The sequence below is a fragment of the Crocodylus siamensis genome, chromosome 1, assembly GCF_052110815.1.
Source record: "Crocodylus siamensis isolate JL-2025a chromosome 1, ASM5211081v1, whole genome shotgun sequence".
NCBI lineage: Eukaryota > Metazoa > Chordata > Crocodylia > Crocodylidae > Crocodylus > Crocodylus siamensis.
This window is the reverse complement of record NC_143395.1, coordinates 206,503,933-206,523,729: the sequence shown is the minus strand read 5'-3', so window position 1 is coordinate 206,523,729 and position 19,797 is coordinate 206,503,933. Positions and strand designations below refer to the sequence as shown.

At 46.0% G+C, this 19,797-nt stretch overlaps 1 protein-coding gene across 5 annotated transcripts in view; it reads right to left on the bottom strand.

Moving 5' to 3' along the window:
• Positions 1-19,797, bottom strand: part of WARS2 (tryptophanyl tRNA synthetase 2, mitochondrial) — a 117,651-nt gene that overhangs the window by 28,959 nt on the left and 68,895 nt on the right. For all 5 annotated transcript variants that reach the window (XM_090053715.1, XM_090053709.1, XM_090053687.1 and 2 more), the window contains 2 exons: positions 7,849-7,929; positions 4,092-4,177 (listed from right to left, as the gene is read on the bottom strand). In XM_090053715.1, the coding sequence (XP_089909841.1) occupies positions 4,092-4,177; positions 7,849-7,929 (167 nt within the window). The remainder of the gene's footprint in view (positions 1-4,091; positions 4,178-7,848; positions 7,930-19,797) is intronic.

Below are 19,797 nucleotides of genomic sequence, written 5' to 3'. Positions count from 1 at the left end.
TCTGGAGGAAAGGCTGTACGAGAAGAGGCTGAGGGACTTGGGACTCTTTTCAGTCTGGAGAAGAGAAGGCTTAGGGGGGAGTTGGTGGCAGCCTACAATTACATAAGAGGGGTACATCGGGACCTGGGAGAACACCAGTTCACCAGAGCTCACCAACGGATAACAAGGTCTAACGGCCATAAGCTCCAGGAAGGCCGTTTTAGATTAGACATAAGAAAAAAATTCTTCACAGTGCACATGTCCAGGGTCTGGAACAAACTCCCCAGAGAGGTGGTGAAAGCACCTACTCTGGACTCCTTCAAAAAAAACAGGTGGTTATATTTCTTGCTAGGATCATTTGATCCCAAGCTGACTTTCTGCCTATGGAGGGGGGTGGGCCAGACACGATTTCATAAGGTCCCTTCCAGCCCTTAATCTCTATGAAATCTATGGAATGCACCCGAGGGTGCTGAGAGAGTTGACTGACGTAACTGCAGAGCCATTGGCCATCACTTTTGAAAACTCATGGCCATCAGGAGAAGTCCTGGATAACTGGAAAAAAGCAAACATAGTGCCCGTATTTAGGAAAGGGAAAAAGGAGGATCCAGAGAACGCTGTCGTTAGCCTCAACTCAGTCCCTGGAAAAGTCATGGAGCAAATCCTCAAGGAATCCATATAAGCACTTGGAGAAGAAAAAGGTCATTAGGAATGGTCAGCATGGATTCACCAAGGACAACTCATGCCTGACCAACCTGACTGCCTTCTTTGACTGGCTCTGTGGATGTGAGGAGACCAGTGGATTTGGTATGCCTTGATTTTAGCAAGGCTTTTGACACTGTCTCCCATAACATTCTCGTAGGCAAGCTAACGAAGTATAGGCTGGATGAATGGACTGCAAGGTGGATAGAAAATTGGCTGCAACACTGGGCCCAGACAGTAGTAATCAACAGCGATCCAGTTTTTCCATTTCCAGTGGAAAAACAGAGTAAACCAGAGGCAAATGCATATTTCTCATTTTACCAGAGAAACCTGTTATTTGCTGTTTTGCAATAAGCTCCCTGTAGGCTGGCAGACAGCAGGAGGAAGGTGGAAAGACAGGGGGTGCTACATGCATAGACATGCATGTGGCCCCAGGCAACCTGCAGAGCAGCTCCAGCAGTTAAGTGGGGGGCAAGAGAGGGACTGAGGCTCCTATAGGGAGGGAGGGTGCTGGGCAGGGCTGGGGCTCCTGCTCAGCCATGTGGGGTTTGGGGCCTGGGGCCACAATGGACAGCTGCAGGACCCCAGCGTGGAGCAGGATGGGGCTGCAAGTGACTCTTCTGAGGGACAGCTGGTTCCCCACTGCTGCGTGCACTCCTGGGGGGCAAGAGAGACCCGCGCCTCCCAGATCCGTACCTAGGGCTGGTGCAGGCTGCAGGATCGAGCTCCTGCCCTGCTTCCTTCCCCTGAGGCCTCTGGAGCCTGGCGGGCATGACCCAGTGTGGCTGGGGACAGCGGGACCATGCAGGGATTCCTTGCTGCTGTGAGCTGCCCCTGCCGGTCTGGCTCCTGCCGCTGCTTTGAGGGGCACAGCCCTAAGACGCTGCCCTCACTGCAGCCCTGTGTTCAGAAGGTGCATTGCCAGGGCAGCAGGGGGTGAGAAACAGTGAGGAGGTTTTCTGTGTGGGTCCTCTGCTCCCTGCCATGCTGTGTCATGGAGTGGGGGAAGCAGGGTGGCAGGGAACAGCAGCCAACAGGGGGCCTGCTCCCCTCCACCAATGACGTGACGTGGCAGGGAATGGAAGAGCCACGAAGAACACCTCCTAGTTGCTTCTCACCTTCCTGTTGCCCTGGCAATGCACCTCCTGTGCCTGCCACCACTTTGAAGGGCGCAGCCCTGTGCCGCTACCCGCACTGCAGCCTCGCGCACCGGAGGTGCGTCGCTGGGGAAGTGGGGGGGAGCAAAAAGCGGTAAGGAGATTTTCTGCACAGCTCCTCAGCAACCTGCCACAATGGGTCAAGGGCAGCAGGGAACAGTGGCGAGCAGGGGGCCTGCTGTTCCCTGCCACCCCCTCTCCCCCTGTGAACCAGCCATGAAGAAAACCTCCTCGCTGCTTCTCACCCCCCCACTGCCCCAGCAACGTGTCTCCTGTGCGTGGGGCTGCAGTAAAGGCAGCAGCATGGGGCTGTGCCCCTCAAAGCAGCAACAGGCACTGGAGATGCATCCCCAGGGCAGCAGGGGGGATGCTTGCAGCGGCAAGGAATCCCTGTGCAGCCCTGCTGTCCCCAGCCGCATTGGGTTGTGCCTGCTGGCTCCAGAGTTCCTGGGGGGGGGGGGAGGTGGAAACAGGGCAGGAGCTCAAGCCGCCTGTGCCTGCCCTGGGTACAAACGGGAGGGGCGTGGGTCTCCCCTGCCTGGGAGTGTGTGCAGCAGTGGGGAACTGGCCCTCCCCCTCTCCCAGATGAGCCACCTGTGACCCTGTCCTGCTCCCTGCTGGAGCCCTGTAGCCGCGCATTTGCAGCACTGGGCTCCAAACCCCAACCGGCTGGGCAGCAGTCTCAGCCTGCGCCTGCCCGGGTACAGACCTGGGGGGCACGGGTCCCCACTGCCCCCTGGGAGTGCAAGCAGCTGCAGGGAGCTGCCCTGCCCGAGCCTGCAGGAAGGGAAGGAGCAGAGGGCTGCAGATCTGGGTCTGTACCCCTGGCAGCTGGGGGCCTCCTCCGGCAGGGCTGGGGGAGCAGGGGCTGTGGGCTGGGGGGAAAGGGGTGCCAGCAAAGCTGGGGGTGGGGAGGTGGGGGGAGGCTTTAATTTTAACAAAGGATTTGGGGGGTTTTAGTAGAGAATTTGGGATTTTTTAGTAGAGAATTTGGGATTTTTTAACAGGGAAAACCAGGATCCCTAGTAATCAATGTCTTGATGTTTAGTTGGCACCCGGTGTCAAGTGGATGCCCCAGGGGTTGGTCCTGAGGCTGGTTATGTTCAATGTCTTCATCAGCGACCTGGAAAATGGCACAGAGTGCATCCTCAGCAAGTTTGCAGCTGACACCAAGCTGTGGGGCGTAGCAGATACTCTGGAAAGCAGGACTAGGATTCAGAGTGACCTAGACAAATAGGAGGATTGGGCCAAAAGGAATCTCATGAGGTTCAACAAGGACAAGCGCAAAGTCCTGCACTTAGGATGGAACAATCCCATGCATCAGGACAGGCTGCAGGCTGACTGGGTGGGCAGCAGCTCTGTAGAAAAGCTGAATATGAGCCAGCAGTGTGCTCTTGTTGCCAAGAAGGCTAATGGTATACTGGCCTGCATTGGTAGGTGTGTTGCCAGTAGGTCAAGGGAAGATATTATTCTCCTCTATTCAGCACTGGTGAGGCCACATCTGGAGTCCTGTGTTCAGTTTTGGGCCCTCCACTACAGAAAGGATGTGGACAAATTGGAGAGAGTCCAGCAAGGGGTGACAAAAGCAATGAGGGGGATGGGGGACATGACTTGTGAGGAAAGACTGGGGGAACTGGGCTTATTTAGTTTACAGAACAGGAGACGGAGAGGAGACTTAATAGCAGCCTTCAACTACCTGAAGGGCTGTTCCAAAGAAGATGGAGCTAGACTGGTCTCAGTGGTGACAGATGACAGAACAAGAAGCAACAGTATCAAGTTGCAGTAAGGGCAGTTTAGGTTAAATATCAGGAAGAATTTTCTCAGTAGGAGGGTACCAAAACACAGGAACAGTTTACTCAGAGCGGTGGTGGAAGCTCCATCCTTTGGAGGTTTTCAAAACCCAGATAGACAAAGCTTTGGCTGGGAAGATCTAGTTGGGAATGGTCCTGGTTTGAGCAGGGAGCTGGACTAGATAACCTCCTAAGGACCCTTCCAACCCTCACTTTCTATGATTCTATGGAACTTCTGAGGTAACCAACCACATTTTCAATCCAGTACCATTTAATAATTTCTCTGTGACCTGATATTCAGTCTCTATCCCTTGGCTAGGGTTTTACCAATGACTGAGAAGCAGAAAGCTGTAATCTGTTCCTAAACCTTTTGAGTTTTTCACCTCCTTTTAGTCATCTGTTGTTGCAAAAACTGTCCACAACACAGGTCAATTGATTTCTTGTAAGCTGACATTCTGACTCTTACTTGTACAGCAAAATATCTGCAGCTTGAAGCACAGGATACGTGAACAAACCAACGTTTCCTTCGTTATTTTGGCTGGCATCCTTTATCTGTTTATAAAACAAGAAGAAAGGGAAATCATGTGCTTGACCAATAATGTCAAAACCTGACTACAAAAATCAAAATAAAATGCTGATATACTTGGCCGTAGGTTACAACAAATGTGTCCCTTGACTTACTGTGTAACTCTAGCAAAAAATACACCCAGAATTTGCTCTTTGTTAATACCAAATATTTCTTATTGCTCAACCAATCAGTGGTTCTCAAATCCATATGCAGGCTGTAGAATTGCCATAGGTGGACTGCAAAGGTAGGTATATGGAAGGAGCTGGAAGAGGTATCAACAAACCCCACAAATGTTCCTACAGAACCATCATTGTGCTGAGAAGTTAGGTTGATCTGCTAATGCTATCTTTTATATTGTGAGACAGAGCTAATTAATTCAAGTGTAGTGCCACGTGAATGCTACTATGATATTTTTGTTAAGGAGCCAGTGCCTGCAGGACTAACATGGTCATCTGTGGCACAGCTGGCGAGAGAACTAACAAGGAGGTAGGCCGTGATCTGTGGGGCACTTGGGCACCACATAGGCGTAAGTGTGAGAGACATTGTGAAATACAAAAATTTGAAAGCCACAACTGTAGAGATATTCACACACTTTAGTGCTCACTGGGTGCAGCTACATGTTCATCAAAGTGTGCTTGCTAATGTAGTTAAATTTAATACCTCTGGGTGCCTCTACATGAGAAGGGAGGTTGATCTGATGAGCTGGAAGTTGTGCACCGGAGCAATTACTGTGCTCCAGCAACTTCCCACATCTTGTATATCGGCATCCCCATGCTTCAAAATGGCAGCACACTGTAGATAAAGCTCTCTTGCTGACATTTTGAAGTGCTGGGATGCTGATACAGGAGATGCCATGGGCATTTTAATTAGAAAGGCTTTCGTAGCCATTCAAATTAAATCGTTCCTCCCCCCCAACCCTACTTCTGAAGCACAAGTGCAAATACCCTCTAATGTGAGGTGCTAAATAAATATGCATTAGGCTGCCCTACTGCACAGCAGTGAAAGCATACTTTTTTTTAGTGACACAATGAGCACTAGCCAATATTTACTGCATATATCAGTGTATTAGCACAGTTTTTGACGTGGCACCATAATGTGCAGTAAAATAGTCTACAGTGCATTAAAACGCATATATACACTGTTATTTTAGTAGGGAGAAAAAGCAGACCTGTGCGAAGGCAATTGCTAGAATCACTCTTCTTTTTCAAATCCCAGGTATCATGCCATTTTAAAATAATACCATCTCCATAACTCCTGGTTCTCATATAGCATTTTTATGATTCTCAAAGTGTGTTACCAAAGGGATGCAAAAGGTAGTCCATTTTAAACATGGAAAAACAGACATAAGGAGGGGACTACTCTACTACTATCATGAGGAAGATTAGAGACATAGCTGGGAATAGCATCCAGCTCTCCTGGTCCCAACCTTTTTCCACAACTCCATACTACTCCCCACAGGTTCAGACGTTTAATAGTCAATTCCTTTAGAATTCCAGGAATGCACATCATTTGGATAAACTAATCTGTAAATATTCATATTTTTTTGAGTAGGCATTTACTACTCTTCACTTTAAACTACAAGTATACCCTGTTTAAGTGCATAGCCCTGTGGGGGGGAGAGTCCACACAAACTCAGTATGAACAACTGTAAATAACTGCACAAAGAGCCTGCACTAATCTTCTAGCACCTCATTCAGTCTCCTCACCTTTCTCAGAGAACCTTATCTCTAATGTTAGCCATTAGATAGTTCCTATGGTTCCTAGTCATTTCACCAATTATGCAGTTAAAGGGCAATTATATTATAAAGTAGGTATTCTACAAAGTCTAGGTCTTAGCAGTTAGGTGTTTTTGCACCTAACCAGTATACAGACAATCAATGTTTGTTATAATGTAAGCAATAGTCAAAAAACTAGAACCTGTGTTCTGTCATGCAGTTAAGAAAATAATGCATTTCTGATGCGCAGACGTATAGTATGCAGTATAACTAAATTAAAACAAAATCCTTAAAATCTTGATTCCTTAAGTTATCTGATTATGCTCTTATCTGACCAGACCCCTTACCCAGCTGTCTCTTTTCCATCTATACCCAGACACTTAAAATACAAAAGTCTGAGTCTGAAAGGTTCTGAGCACCTTTAGCATCTGAAGATGTTACAGGTTACCTTTAAACCATTTTAAAGGTATTTGAGATGGATGGGTTTACATATTAAAGGTGTTAAACTTTGCTAAGTACCTTCTCAGGGTCTTAAAGTTATGCCACTTAGGGGACAGCTCTCTCTGAGCCCTTCTACCTAGCTGTTCTACCAACCCCTCTATCCTTTCCAAGCTCTGCTTCCCAGGGGGTGGTACTGGCCCGAAGCTAACACTCCCCTCTGGCCCCAGTGAATTACCCCAGTCCACATGACACCATGTTGCTGGCTCTAAGGACTCCAAGAGACCTGATCCAGGCCCCTGGGCTGGGGGCCAGGCATGCAGCCCTCCCCTAGGAGGGCTAAGCCACTGCCCCACAAACGGGTGGCTCCCACCTAAGCTAGGGGGTGGAGGGGTTGTTTCACTCCCCAGCCTTCCTAACATCTTTAGAAACTCAGATTCAAAAAGGTTGATTCTAGTCTAAGTAGTGCATTAACACCAGCTGTTGCATTTAAAACCTGACCTTTTTTTTTTTTTTTAACTTACTTAAAAAAAAAAAAATAACAGGAACAAAAAACACACCTGGAGGTATGCAGACTTCCCTGAATTCTACAATCCAAACTACTCTGGTTGTTTTTCTTTTCATTCCTTCCCTCTCCTACCTTCTGGTATGTTTAAAAAAGTTACGTGAAGTAAATAAAAACCAAGGAAATTAAATACAAAAACTAACATGGTTGTAATGCTAAAATGGATGTAAGTTTTTTAAAATAATAAAATTCCAAGAAGGAAAATTTTTCAGCAGTTATTTTAAGATGCAGTATTACCCAAATGCATTATTTTTTATTTCAATATCCCTTTAGATTTGCAAACCATTTTTCTACTGTGCTATAAAATGAACAAATTGGCTATCTCCTCGCACAAGAAAGACCTACTTACAGAATTCCTTGTTTGAGATGGCTCAGTTTTTCAATCTTAATGTTCTGTTGTACTTTTTGCATTCAGTATTTTGTTAGCCTTGAAATTTCAACTTCAAGCATTTTGATAAATGGATTAAAATCAATTTATAATTGAATAGCTTCTGTAGCCTCTGCTAAAATAGTATTTTTAGCATCTCACAGCAACATGATCATAATATATAGTTCAGGGATTGGGAATGTTTTTGGGCAGAGTACCAAAAAAACCTGCAACCTTGACTTGTAAGATGCTGGCTTGCCAGGGGCAGATGGCAGGGGAGCCGCGAGGGGCCCAATCCTTGTTGTGGCAGCGCAGCCCTGGCCCCTTCTGTAAGGCATGAGTGCTGGGGGTTGCCTACCCCTGATATAGGTACACCTCCTAAGGAAAAGCCTTTAAAATGCAGGGGGCTTTTTCTGCAGTGGTAAAAGCAAACGACTACTTCATCATCTAGCAAGAATGGAGGACACAGTGTTTGTGGTCCACAGACAGGAGAAAGTAATACAAGAAGGACAATACTATTCTGCTTAGAATTACCTTAAATGTCCTTCTACTTGATGATATAAACCTTACCTTCCACTGGGGTAAGCGTCGTAAACGTGGCACACTAGTAAAACACCCCAAAATCCAACCGAGCTCTGCATGCTCAGGCACCTAAAAATGAAATCAGAATAAATTTAAAATATTTTCACTTGCGTATCATTTTGACAGAAAGAAGAATCAATACAAGTTATCAAAGCCACAGGTGAGAAACCAGTTTATTTTTGTTTTTTCAAGTGAGGCTAATGCTGGTAAGAAGTTACTGGATAGGCCTGGAGACTAAAGATTCATTGGGGATGAAAGCAAAGGTTAGTTTTTATTGCCCTATCTGTCTGAGATCTCCACTGGTTCTGAAACAGGAAGCTAGAAGCGGCTGAGAGTCAAATTACTTAATTTTTGGTCTTACCTCAATCATTAAGTTACTATGAAATTAGCTGCCTTGTCTGTAAAATGGGGAGAGTAACCAAGTCTTTGGGTGCTTTGGATTTTAAAACCATGTTCTACATCTTGGGATAATCAGTTAATCTGTCCTGCAGCAACAAAGCCAGAAAAATGTGTTGTCAGGCAAACACAGAGATCCAAGTCTCCACCTTCCTTCCCTTTGGTTTAGAGCAGGACACACTGGGCCAAGAACCACAAGGCACTGTCTAATCCAGTACTAAAACCATTAAAATGCTTCCATGCAGCAAAATGGAATGGGTACAGCATTTTAATGGTTACAGTAACAGATTCAATGACAGATTCTCAAAGATGCATTAATTTTTTTCTTCTTTCCTCATGGTGTCACTACAGGGCAGAGATAAGGCTGTTTAGATTCTCTCACAGTACATTTCTAAATCTAAACACATTTGGATTTATTTGTTTAACTTTCAATTTTCTGGATTTAAAATACTTGTTCAGAGGTTACTTACAACATTATGGTAATGTTTTACCCTGAATTGTGGTGCATGCTCTTAACCCTAAGTCCACTGATAATTGAATAATTGACGTATAATGTGATATGCAGCAAAACACAACTGTTCCACATTTTGGTTATCTGCTACACATTTCATTTGCTTCTGCCACATGTTGGCAAGTGTAGATGTTGAGAAGCAATGTTTCTGGTACATTCTGAGACTACAGATAGAAAGTTCTAAGAAGTGTTTGAGTTAGACAATTACTAGTATCCCTTGTGACAGTCATTTTGGTGTTCTGTATAAACACAGAAATGGACTGATTTCACGACTGACTATCCAACAAACACCCACCAAATGATAATTACTTTTGGTCACCGGTCACCAGTGAGATGGGCCATAGCTGGACTGCCTGAATACAGGGACAGAAACCCTTTTAGACTCCTCCTTTCTCCCTTGGCTATTTTTAGTTCATTTGTATCCAGCTGACTGGCAGGCTTTTGTGCACAAAGCAAAATGTGACAAGATGCACCAAATGTGTCCTCTGCACAATATATGATGTAAACTGAGCCAGATAGAATTGACTTAACACACACCCATTTCATTTTAAAGGAACCACCATCTGGTACAAAGTGGTTTCTCCTGTCTTTCTTCTAGTCACGAACCGAAGAGGGGATGTTGTTCTGCTGCGTTTGTGTTGACAAGGACTCCCTTTTAAAGTTATGGAGTCGCCAATCTGCCTCTATCAGATGTCCCTCTAGCAGACATGGCTGCATGTGCATCTCATTGCACCAATGGCTTTGGCATCACATCAGCCTCTGAAAAACTAACTGATCTGAACATCTGTCTAGCCAAATCTGTAGCTCCAACTGTAGGCCAATTTACTTCTAAGGCCCAAACAGATTCACACGAAGCATGGTACCCAAGTAACAATACAAAAAAGTGTACAGTAGTACAAAGAAGCAAGTCTGTGAAAAAAAGTCAGAAGAAACAGCGACAAACAGACACACATCTAGTAACAAACAGTAGATCCTAGTGAAGTCAAACACTTTCTCTGGAGGACCTCTTGTCCAAATACACAATTAAATTCAGTGAGAGATCCTCCCTCTTTGCTGTTAGACCAGAGGCCCATAAAGTTAATTCAAACAACAGAAAAAAAACAGGCAGTGCCACCTCTGTATCACTCTGATTTCATTCCCAATTGTTCTGTAGACTGACGACGAGCAGAACAAATACCCAGGTAAGCAACAGGGGCCAGGGCAGTACTGAGATTAGGGGGCCAGTGCACAGGAGGCCTCAAATGCCTCTACACAAACCCTTGTAGTACGGGGAACAGGCAGGAGGAACTTAACCTCCTGCTAGCTGGCACCAACCCAGACATAGTGGGATCACAGAAATGTGGTGGGACCCAACGCACGACTGGGTGATGACTATCAAGGGCTATAGGCTGTACAGGAGGGACAGGACAGGGAGGAAAGGTGGGGGTGTGGCGCTCTATGTCAAGGAGGAATACACATCCTCAATGAGTGGCATGGGGGCACACTGAAGTGCTCTGGGTTAGAATACAAGGCAGTCGCGGGGAAAGAGACTTAACGGTGGGGGGTCTACTACAGACCACCCAACCAAGGGGAAGAGCTAGACAAGGAATTCTTAAGTCAGCTCATGGAAGTAGTTAGGTCAAAGGACGTGGTCATCATGGGTGACCTGAACTTTCCAGACATCTGCCGGGAAGAGCAGGCAGCCAGGTCTGACCGCTCATGTAGGTCCCTAGCCAAGATACAGGACCTCCATCTAACCCAGGAGGTGCACAGCCCCACCAGGGGAGACACTTTGTCGGACCTGGTGCTGGCCACGGGCGACGACCTGGTGAGGGGGCCTGCAGGTGCTCAATCACCTGGGCAACAGTGATCATCACCTCCTGGAATTCACCATCCAGCGCAAGGTGGCAAAGGCCTGCAGCAAGGCAGCAGCCCTGGACTTCAGGAGGGTGGACTTCAATGAGCTAAGAAGAATAGTTGGGGAGGCACTGAGGTCCCGGAGGGGAGAGGACTCAACTGTCCAAGAACAGTCGTCATTCCTTAAGGAGACGATCCCCCAAGCCCAAAAGGAGGTAATCCCAACACACATGAAAGGGGGCAAGAGGGCGCGAAAGCCCCCTTGGCTCTCCAAAAGCATACGGGAATGTCTCCTAGCTAAAAGATATACCCAATAGAAGGGAGGAGCCATCACCAGGGAGGACTATACCTTGGTTGCCTGGGGATGCAGGGTGGCGGTCAGGAAGGCCAAGGCGGAGCTGGAACTGGGACTAGCTACCCAGATCAAGGACAACAAGAAGTCCTTTTTTAAATAAATAGGGGACAAAAAGAAGGTACTGGGTAACGTGGGGCTATGGCAAGACACTCTAGGAAATCTGGTCATCACACTAGACGACAAAGCTAACCTATTTAACAATTTCTTTGCCTCCATTTTTCTGAGCAGGGACTGGATCAGCCCCCCCACCGGGACCCCCTCAGGCCCCAGGGGAGGCGCACCTAGGCCAAGGGTCAGTGAGGATCTAGTCAGGGAACTTCTGCAGGGACTGGATGTATTCAGATCATCTGGTCTGGACGATCTCCACCCTAGAGTACTGAGGGAATTAGCAGAGGTCATTGCGGGACCCCTTGCACGGCTTTACAAGCATTCGTGGTGCTCTGGTATGGTGCCAGAGGACTGCAAAAGGGCAAATGTGGTTCCCATTTTCAAAAAAGAGAGGAAGGAGGACCCGGGAAACCATGGGCCAGTTAGTCTTACCTCGATCCTGGGTAAGCTTTCTGAGAGAATTATTCTGGTGCATGTCCACGAGGGGCCAGCAGGTGAGGTTATGCTTAGGGGCAACCAACATGGGTTCATTAGAGGCAGGTCCTGTCAGACCAACCTGGTGGCCTTCTACGACCAGGTCACCAAATCCTTAGATGCAAGGGTAGCAGTGGACACAGTTTTTCTGGACTTTAGGAAGGCCTTCGACACTGTCTCTCACCCCAGTCTCATTAAAAAACTAGGGGACTGTGGTGTCGACACCTACACAGTCAATTGGGTTGCTAATTGGCTGGAGGGCAGCACCCAGACAGTGGTGGTGGACGGATCATTTTCGACCTGGAGGGATGTGGGCAGTGGGGTCCCCCAGGGCTCGGGCCTGCACTGTTCAACATCTTCATCAGCGACTTGGACGAGGGGGTAAAAAGCACCCTGTTCAAATTTGCTGATGACACTAAGATGTGGGCACATTAGAAGGAAGGAATAGGCTACAATCAGACCTAGACAGGTTACAGGGGTGGGCAGATGAGAATAGGATAGGTTTCAACACTGACAAGTGTAAGGTGCTGCACCTGGGGAGGAAGAACCAGCAGCATACCTACAGGCTGAGGAACTCCCTTCTCGTCAGTACAGAAGCAGAAAAGGATCTTGGAGTCATCATTGATGCCAAGATGAACATAGGTCGGCAGTGTGAGGATGCAGTCAGGAAGGCCAACCGCACCTTGTCATGCATCCACAGATGCAGCTCAAACAGGTCCAAGGAGGTGATCCTCCCCCTCTATGCGACACTGGTCAGGCTGCAGCTGGAGTACTGCGTCCAGTTCTGGGCGCTGCACTTCAAGAGGGATGTGGACAACATGAGAGGGTCCAGAGGAGGGCCACTCGCATGATTAGGGGGCAGCAGGGCAGGCCCTCCTTGTAGGACCTGAACCTGTTCAGCCTCCACAAGAGAAGGCTGAGGGGGGATCTAGTGGCCTGTTGCAAACTAGTCAGGGAGGACCAGCAGGCACTGGGGGAGTCCCCATTCCGCTGAGCACTACCAGGAGTGACTAGAAATAACGGTCATAAGCTGGCAGAGGGTAAATTCAAATTAGACATCAGGAGGTGCTACTTCACAGTCAGGGTGGCTAGGATCTGGAACCAACTTCCAAGCGAAGTGGTGCTGGCTCCTACCCTGGGGGTCTTTAAGAGGAGTCTAGACGAACACCTGGCTGGAGTCATTTGCCTGCAGTACTTTTTCCTGCCAAGACAGGGGGATGGACTTGATGATCTGCTCAGGTCCATTCCACCCCTACCAACTATGAAACCATTTAACTACGTATTGAATTTGATAACACTTATTAGTAACCAAGAGCAAACATGTTGACAAAGCTACAGCTCCTCTCACAAAGAAGAGGCTCCCTGTCACAGAACTCTGGTAAAGATTCGTGTTATTTCTGAAATGATTCACTGAAGTGTTGAAGGTTGTATTTAACAGTCTGGGAAATTAACATACAAACTATGCATTATGCATCATTTAAAGTTGTTCTATTTAACAGATTTAACATAAAACCTATATATGAGAATACATTAAAAGTTTCATCTTACAACACTGTTTTTCCTATACTCCCTAACTTCAGGCACACAGGTTTCTAGTAGCACAACCAGAACCTTAACTCTGCCCCAGGCGGGACATTGGTTTTTCAGCATCATCTTTGCTAACAACTGTACCACAGGAAAATTTAAAGGATGTACATAGGAGATAGCATAAAGACCAGTTGTCTGTAGTGGAGGCTCAAAGATGACAGGGTTTCAGTTTGGGTTATCACTGTTATAATGTCCCTAAATTGAGCAGTTGATAAGACCTTGCCTAAAATCAAAAGTTTGACAATTTCAATTGTAACCTATTTTTTAATGCAATCTAAACATGGGTTGGACTGGTTAGTAAGAAGCTACCTTTCAATCTAAGACAGTGGGGACTGATCTTTTTGGTCAGCCTGCCGCAAAGCAAGCTATGCCACTGATTACTTCCCCTGCTCTGCTCTCTCCCCCCTGCCTTATTTATACTGTTCTCCCCACTTGTTGCTGGATCTGCTGCATGCCAAACAAAACACCTGTGCATGCCACTGGGTTGGCCACCCCACATCTAAGAGGTCTAAAAGATGGATTTGATTTTTTGAATTTCTAGCAGACCTAGGTTCAATTCCATAAAAAAAAATCCATTAAAAAAAGAAGTGGCAGTCTTAACTGCAATTCACATTTTCAGACTAGACCACTGGAATCCAAAAAGGCATTTGAGTCTTCATCCAAAGACATTAAGAGATGGAGAATCCATTACCTGCCTCAGAAGTTCATTGCCATAATTATCCTCCTCCTCCACTATAAAAAAGAGCACATATTATTTAGTGTGAATGTCTGACACAAGGTTCTAGCTGGGTTCTGTTAAAGTAGGGCTCTCCAAATCCAGCACACAGCCAGGGGCCACACACAACACCGACATGAACCTCTGCCTTCCCCCGCAGGATCCCTTCCACCACATGGGCTGTGCCAGAAGCATGCAGCCCACTGCCCTTGCCATGCAGGCTGTGCAGACCCCCAGTCCGTTTGCTCCGCAGCAGTGGGACACATGGTACTGGGGCTCACATGCACTCTGTGGGCTGCCAGGAGGACAGCCCTGTTAGAGTAAAGAGCTCTATCATGTAATGGAATAATTGCTAGCAGTAATAAGCTATTATTCTCCATGAACCAATAACTAGAGCTGGCAGATTTAACAGTTGACAGGCTGAAGCCCAGGACTCCAAAGAAAGTTTTGGAACAGAGTATATTCTAATGATTCCCTACACCCTGTTTTCTCCATAGCCTCAGTGTGAATAGGGGAAATGCTGGCCACTGAAGACACAAACTTATTGCTGCCTGTTCTTAAAAAGCTGGGAAAAGTTTAGCCTCAGCAACCCTGTACGGGAATTTATCAGCACAGGCAGTTTGTCCGTCAAACTAAACAAAAGATTACAGGGCATCCACAGACAGGGCTTTTCAGAGCCCTGTACCTTGCCCAGGTTTGTATGGATTTTCACAAAGTAAAAACAAACAAACAAACCCACACCTGCTCCCAAGTGACCTTACTTCCAAAATCTGCAGCCCCTGCTCCAATGCAAAAAGTCAATATAGCTATATGAAAGAAAAAACGTATTTGCAAAACAGCTTGTTCTTCCCTTTTCAAAAAGGACCATTTTTTGCTGAAACAGAAGGAAATAAAACCAGCTTGGAATATGCACCTATGATGAAGAATTTTTGCACAAACTGTTAAATTGCAATAGAGTTATAAGAAACCAAAAGGAGATCTTATAACGGCAAGTGTTAGGCAAAGCCTAACTGCCAGCTCTGCTTATAAATTAGAACATATTGGGCGAGACACAAGACGCTTTACTGCTCAGTAGAGCAGTTTACTGTGCAGTAAGTGTTCATGTCTACACATGCACACACTTACTGTGCAGTAAACTGCTCCAATCACAAGTAAATGTGCTACCTGAAAATGCAAGTAGCAAATTTACTTGTGATTAGTTACAGTGCAGTAGCGCTCTTGTAGATACCTGGCTGACAGCAAATGTGCTCCTTCCTAGTCAGCTGGGCAGCAGAGGGTGGGAGATTGCTCCCTGCCCTCGAGAAGCTGCTTGCTGTCAAGGGAGGCTCAGCCACCGAAGCTTGGGCAGGGACTATGTCCACCTGCCCAGCAGCAAGGAGCTCTCAGCCCCCCACTCCAAGATTGTGATCGGGAAGCGGTGCTGGGAAATCCTTATCTCTCAGCCCCTACTTCGCCATACGGGGGGAGGGAGGGCTGGGAGATCCTTATCTCCCAGTGCCAGCAGTTGAGGGGCTAGTGTTAGGAGATCCTTCTATCCCAGCCTGAGCTTGGCGAGGTAAGTATCTCTTAGCATCCCCCTCCTGTGACTGCAAAGCTGGTGCTGGGAGATAAGGATCCTGCTGGTGGTGACTGGGGAGCCTGTTTGCTGCCCAGTTCCATGACTGCAGAGCTGGGCAGGGAACAGGCTCTCTGGCCCCTGCCCCACAATCACGGAGCAGGGGGCTGGGAACCATCCTGATTAGGGGCAAGTCCCAGCCCCATGCCCTTATCTGCCAGTGGGGCAGGGGCCTTTGCACCTGCCCCATCCCTGTAACTCTTTCCAAGGCCCCTGCCCCCAGTTTGGAAGCTGGGGACAGGAGTTCCTTGCTGCCAGGGCAGGGGAACATTGTCCCCACCCAGTGGTGAAGCCCACCCTGACAGCAGGCAACCCCTTGGGGGTAGGGAGCAATATCCCAGCTCCTGCCAGGAGACAGCCATCTCCTGGCCCCATGATCCCTGCCAGCCCCTGGGTTAGCACCTGGGGGAGCCTAGGAGAGGACTGCTGCCCTGAGCAGCAAATCTGTTCCCAAGTCTCTGCATGTGTATTTGTGAGTAAACTACTCCAGGATCAAACGCATGTGATGACACACCCACAAGAGTGTATACATGCATAAAGCTATTCATTTGATCAAAAGTTATGGGACAAGAGTAGAGGTTCAAAATAAATTTAATTTTCAAAATTTAATATGAAAGACCAAATCCAAGAGCAGAATATTCTTTAAAATCAACTGCCAAACTTGTAGAGAAGTTTAAAGCCAATATAAGCAAAGAGAGCTTAGGCTAATATAAGCAAAGGCAGAGATATAAATGACGTAGTTGCTCAGAACAGCAGAACAGAATGAGAGCTGCATAGATGAAGAGCCTGAATGCACCACTGCATGTAGTAAAGTGTAGTAAAGAAAGAATATCTTTGAAACATTGCAGGGTGGGGGTAGGAGGGGGGAAGGAGGAGGGGAAGGTTAAGGCTACAATTCTCAGCTAGGGTGCCATGCTACCTTAGGGTACTGCTGGTTGCCATGTAATATTAGCACTATTTGTGTGTGCAAACACCTACACGATTCACAAGATAAATCCAGAGATTTCAAATAGGAATCCATAGTGTATATTCTGAACTATTGTTCCGAGTTCTTTGCAACAGAAGTATTGTTCTATAATTTTTCTGTAGTCCAAAGATAAGTGAAAGCTAAAAATCGGGATTATCTGTGGGCTGCCTTGACCGTATTCAGGTTGAAAACCACTGGGTTAAGTGCTATTATACTCCTACATAGATAACAAAACTTGATTATAGGCTCTCAAATTGAGTGGGTAAAGGTATCAGAAGATTCATTGGGTGGAAGTTGAAGTTAGATAAATACATATTAGAAGTAAGGGGCACACTTTTATAATGGTGATGGCAGTCATTGGAACAACTTATCAAGTGCTGTGGGGATTCACCAGGAGGGGAAATTGTTCACAACTGGATGTTTTTCACAAAGATTCTAATCCAATTGAGCTAGTACAGGCCAGTCCTATAGCCTGTGTTACACAACTGTCAAACTGAGAGTCACAACAGGCCCTTCTTAACCTTACTAGCTAAGAATCTGCAAAGGTCCAAAGCAGAGCCCAAGGATTTCTTCTGCTACCAGCAATAAAAAAAAAGAAATCACAACTTGGGTAATGGCCCTGGCTGCATGTCAAAGCCACCTACTAGAACATCACTGCTGTTAGAAAACCTGACTATCAGCTATCTAATCCATTAAATCCTGCAGATCAGCTCCAGATATGTTTGTCCTGAAGGAATATAATAACCTGTTTTCAATATAAAAAAATCTTCTCAGGAAATATTGCCTGCAGCTTGGCTGAAAATATCTGAAGGAACAGCAGCCCTGCAAGTCTCCTATTTATTGTTTCCCTTAGGAAACCAAGTATTTCCTGTTTAGTAGTTTTCACTAAAAATTTACCCATATCCACATGATGAATCCCCCTCTTTTGGGTACCGAAATCACATTCTTTTTTCTCTTACTAAACACGATAAATTCCTGCTATTGACCTGTTCTATAAGCTTGTGTGCCTACATATGCTTCTCTCTTCCCAGTTACACACTCTTCCAAATCTCTTAAAAGTCCTCAAAACCAATTCCCACTTCTCAGAGTTGAGATAGTCATCCCATTTTAAGAGTGACATATAGGTTCCTTACAGAGTTGCTGTATGAGGTTATTTTCCTGCTGCTGAGAAAAGGCTTATATCCAATGCAGACTTCTGGAACACATTTCCTACCAGTTTCATTTCTGGTCTATGTCTACTCCTTTTCCAATGTTTTAAAGCCTTGTGACTTCTACAGCAAAGGTGGCTATGCACAGATGACATGTGTTTGCCTGCAACCCCAAGATACCTTTCACCTCTCAGACGTGAAGAAAATGTGTCCAGGTTTTGTCCTTACCTCCTCTTTCTCCTTTAAGAAATAAGCTTCCTGATATTCTCATCCTGTAAATGCTCCCAATAGTCAATTTGTTTGACATTTAGTACTATCAATAAAAAAAACTAACAAATTTAGCTAACATCTTTTAATTTTTAACTGTTCATAAGATTTCCTATGCAGCTCTGTAATAGAAACTAGTGTTTTACCAGCTAACCAATGCATACTCTGATCCCAGTCACACTTTCTGAGGCATCTATGAATCCTCAGTCTGATGAATCAGAGGTGTTTTGTCACTGCCATTCAAAGACAAAAGAGTAAGTGGGAGAGTTCAAGGACATTGATCAAGAGGGAATCATGGATATGCTGAAGTGAAGTAGAGGTGGGTACAGACAGATGAGCTGATAAATTTTCCAAGATTTGCGACAGCAGCATGGGTCAGTGAATAATCCAGGGATATGTTATCAGTAGCTGCAGAGACAGTGTGAAGTCAAGCTCAGTATCTCAGTCTTCAAACTGCTTCCATGATAGCCTTCCTCAAGTTGTAACTTGGCCTCTTTTAAACCAGAACTTGGAAGATTAGGTATGATAGGCAAGTTAAACTAGCTGGTCTTGGAACAGCTCATTACAACTATGTCTGAGAGATTTTGATGATGTAGAGAAACAGTATTTATCTGTTGGGGTGGTTATAGGATGATGTAGGAGCACGGGTTCTATAACTTTATGTAAACGAATAAGATGACATGCCATCCTAAATCTCAAAAGAGGGCAAAGATTTTCTATGATCACCAGTTACTCTTCCTAATACTCCTAAAAATTCACAAGACCATCTCTGAAGTATTTGCCCTTTTGAGAAACCTAAAATTATAAACAAGCTAAACCAGAAACAGGTAATAAGGTTTTCTCACAGCCTGATATTTGAGGCATTAACTGAATTGCTTGTAATTCGCCTACAAAGTATGAACAGGGAAAAATTAGAGAGAGTAGGCCTGTGTGAATAGGAAAGTATTCAATTTGAATTCGGCTGACTCAGAGGACAGCGATTCAATTGTCCCGAATCAATTCAGCTGAATCGGCTTTGGAGGATTCGGCACTGATTCAGAGAGATTTGGTGATTCAGCCATAGACTATAATGGGGAATCACTGAAATACCTAAAACATTGTCTTTTTTTGGCAGATTTGGCTGAAAACAGCAGGAATGGTAGTCCCTTCTGAGGGCACAAAGCCTGCCAAGTTTCAAGAAGATAGGTGCAGGGGTTTCTGGGAAACCTCAAACTGCTGAAAGCAAAACTCATGTTGTGTGTGTTAAGGCACAGGAGGATGAAGACAGCAGGCATGGTAGCCCATTTTGAGGGCATAAGGCCTGCCCGGTTTCAAGGAGATAGGTGCAGGGGTTTCTGGGAAACTGCACTTCAAGCTTCTGAAAGCAAAATTTGTGATGTGTGACTGTGTGCGCGCGTGTGTGTGTGTGTGTGTGTGTGTTAAGGCACAGCGGGATGAAAATAGCAGGGATGGTAGCCTGTAACAGGGATCTTCCTGGTGCTCAGGCAAAAACAGCTTACAAAAGGAAGAGAAAGGCTGCCAATAGAGGCCTATGTGCTGTTTCTACGTCCCTCCCCCATAGCACTGTGATTGGAAGGGGACTTGGGGAAAGAACACAGTCACTGGCCAGCTACAGATATCAGTCGTTCCCCCCTGCTCCTCCTCCCTCTTCTCAGTTTCTGGTCCCCTGAAAGACTGCCTTTTGAATCTCTGAATCATTTTCTGAATCTTTTCCGAATCGTTTTGGAGGTATTTTTTGGTCTCCCAATTCGATTCTGATTCGGTAATTAGGCCTCTGAATCAGGCTGAATCTTCTCCAAATTGAATCACTGACTGAAGCTTTGCACACCCCTATCAGAGAGTAGCAGAACCATGAACAGTGAACACTGAGACAAGTCACACTTGTTTTTTAAAAATAATTTCACAAAGTTATTAGGTGAGGGGAAAGAAATAGTTGTGGCATGTGGATATTAAGAAAT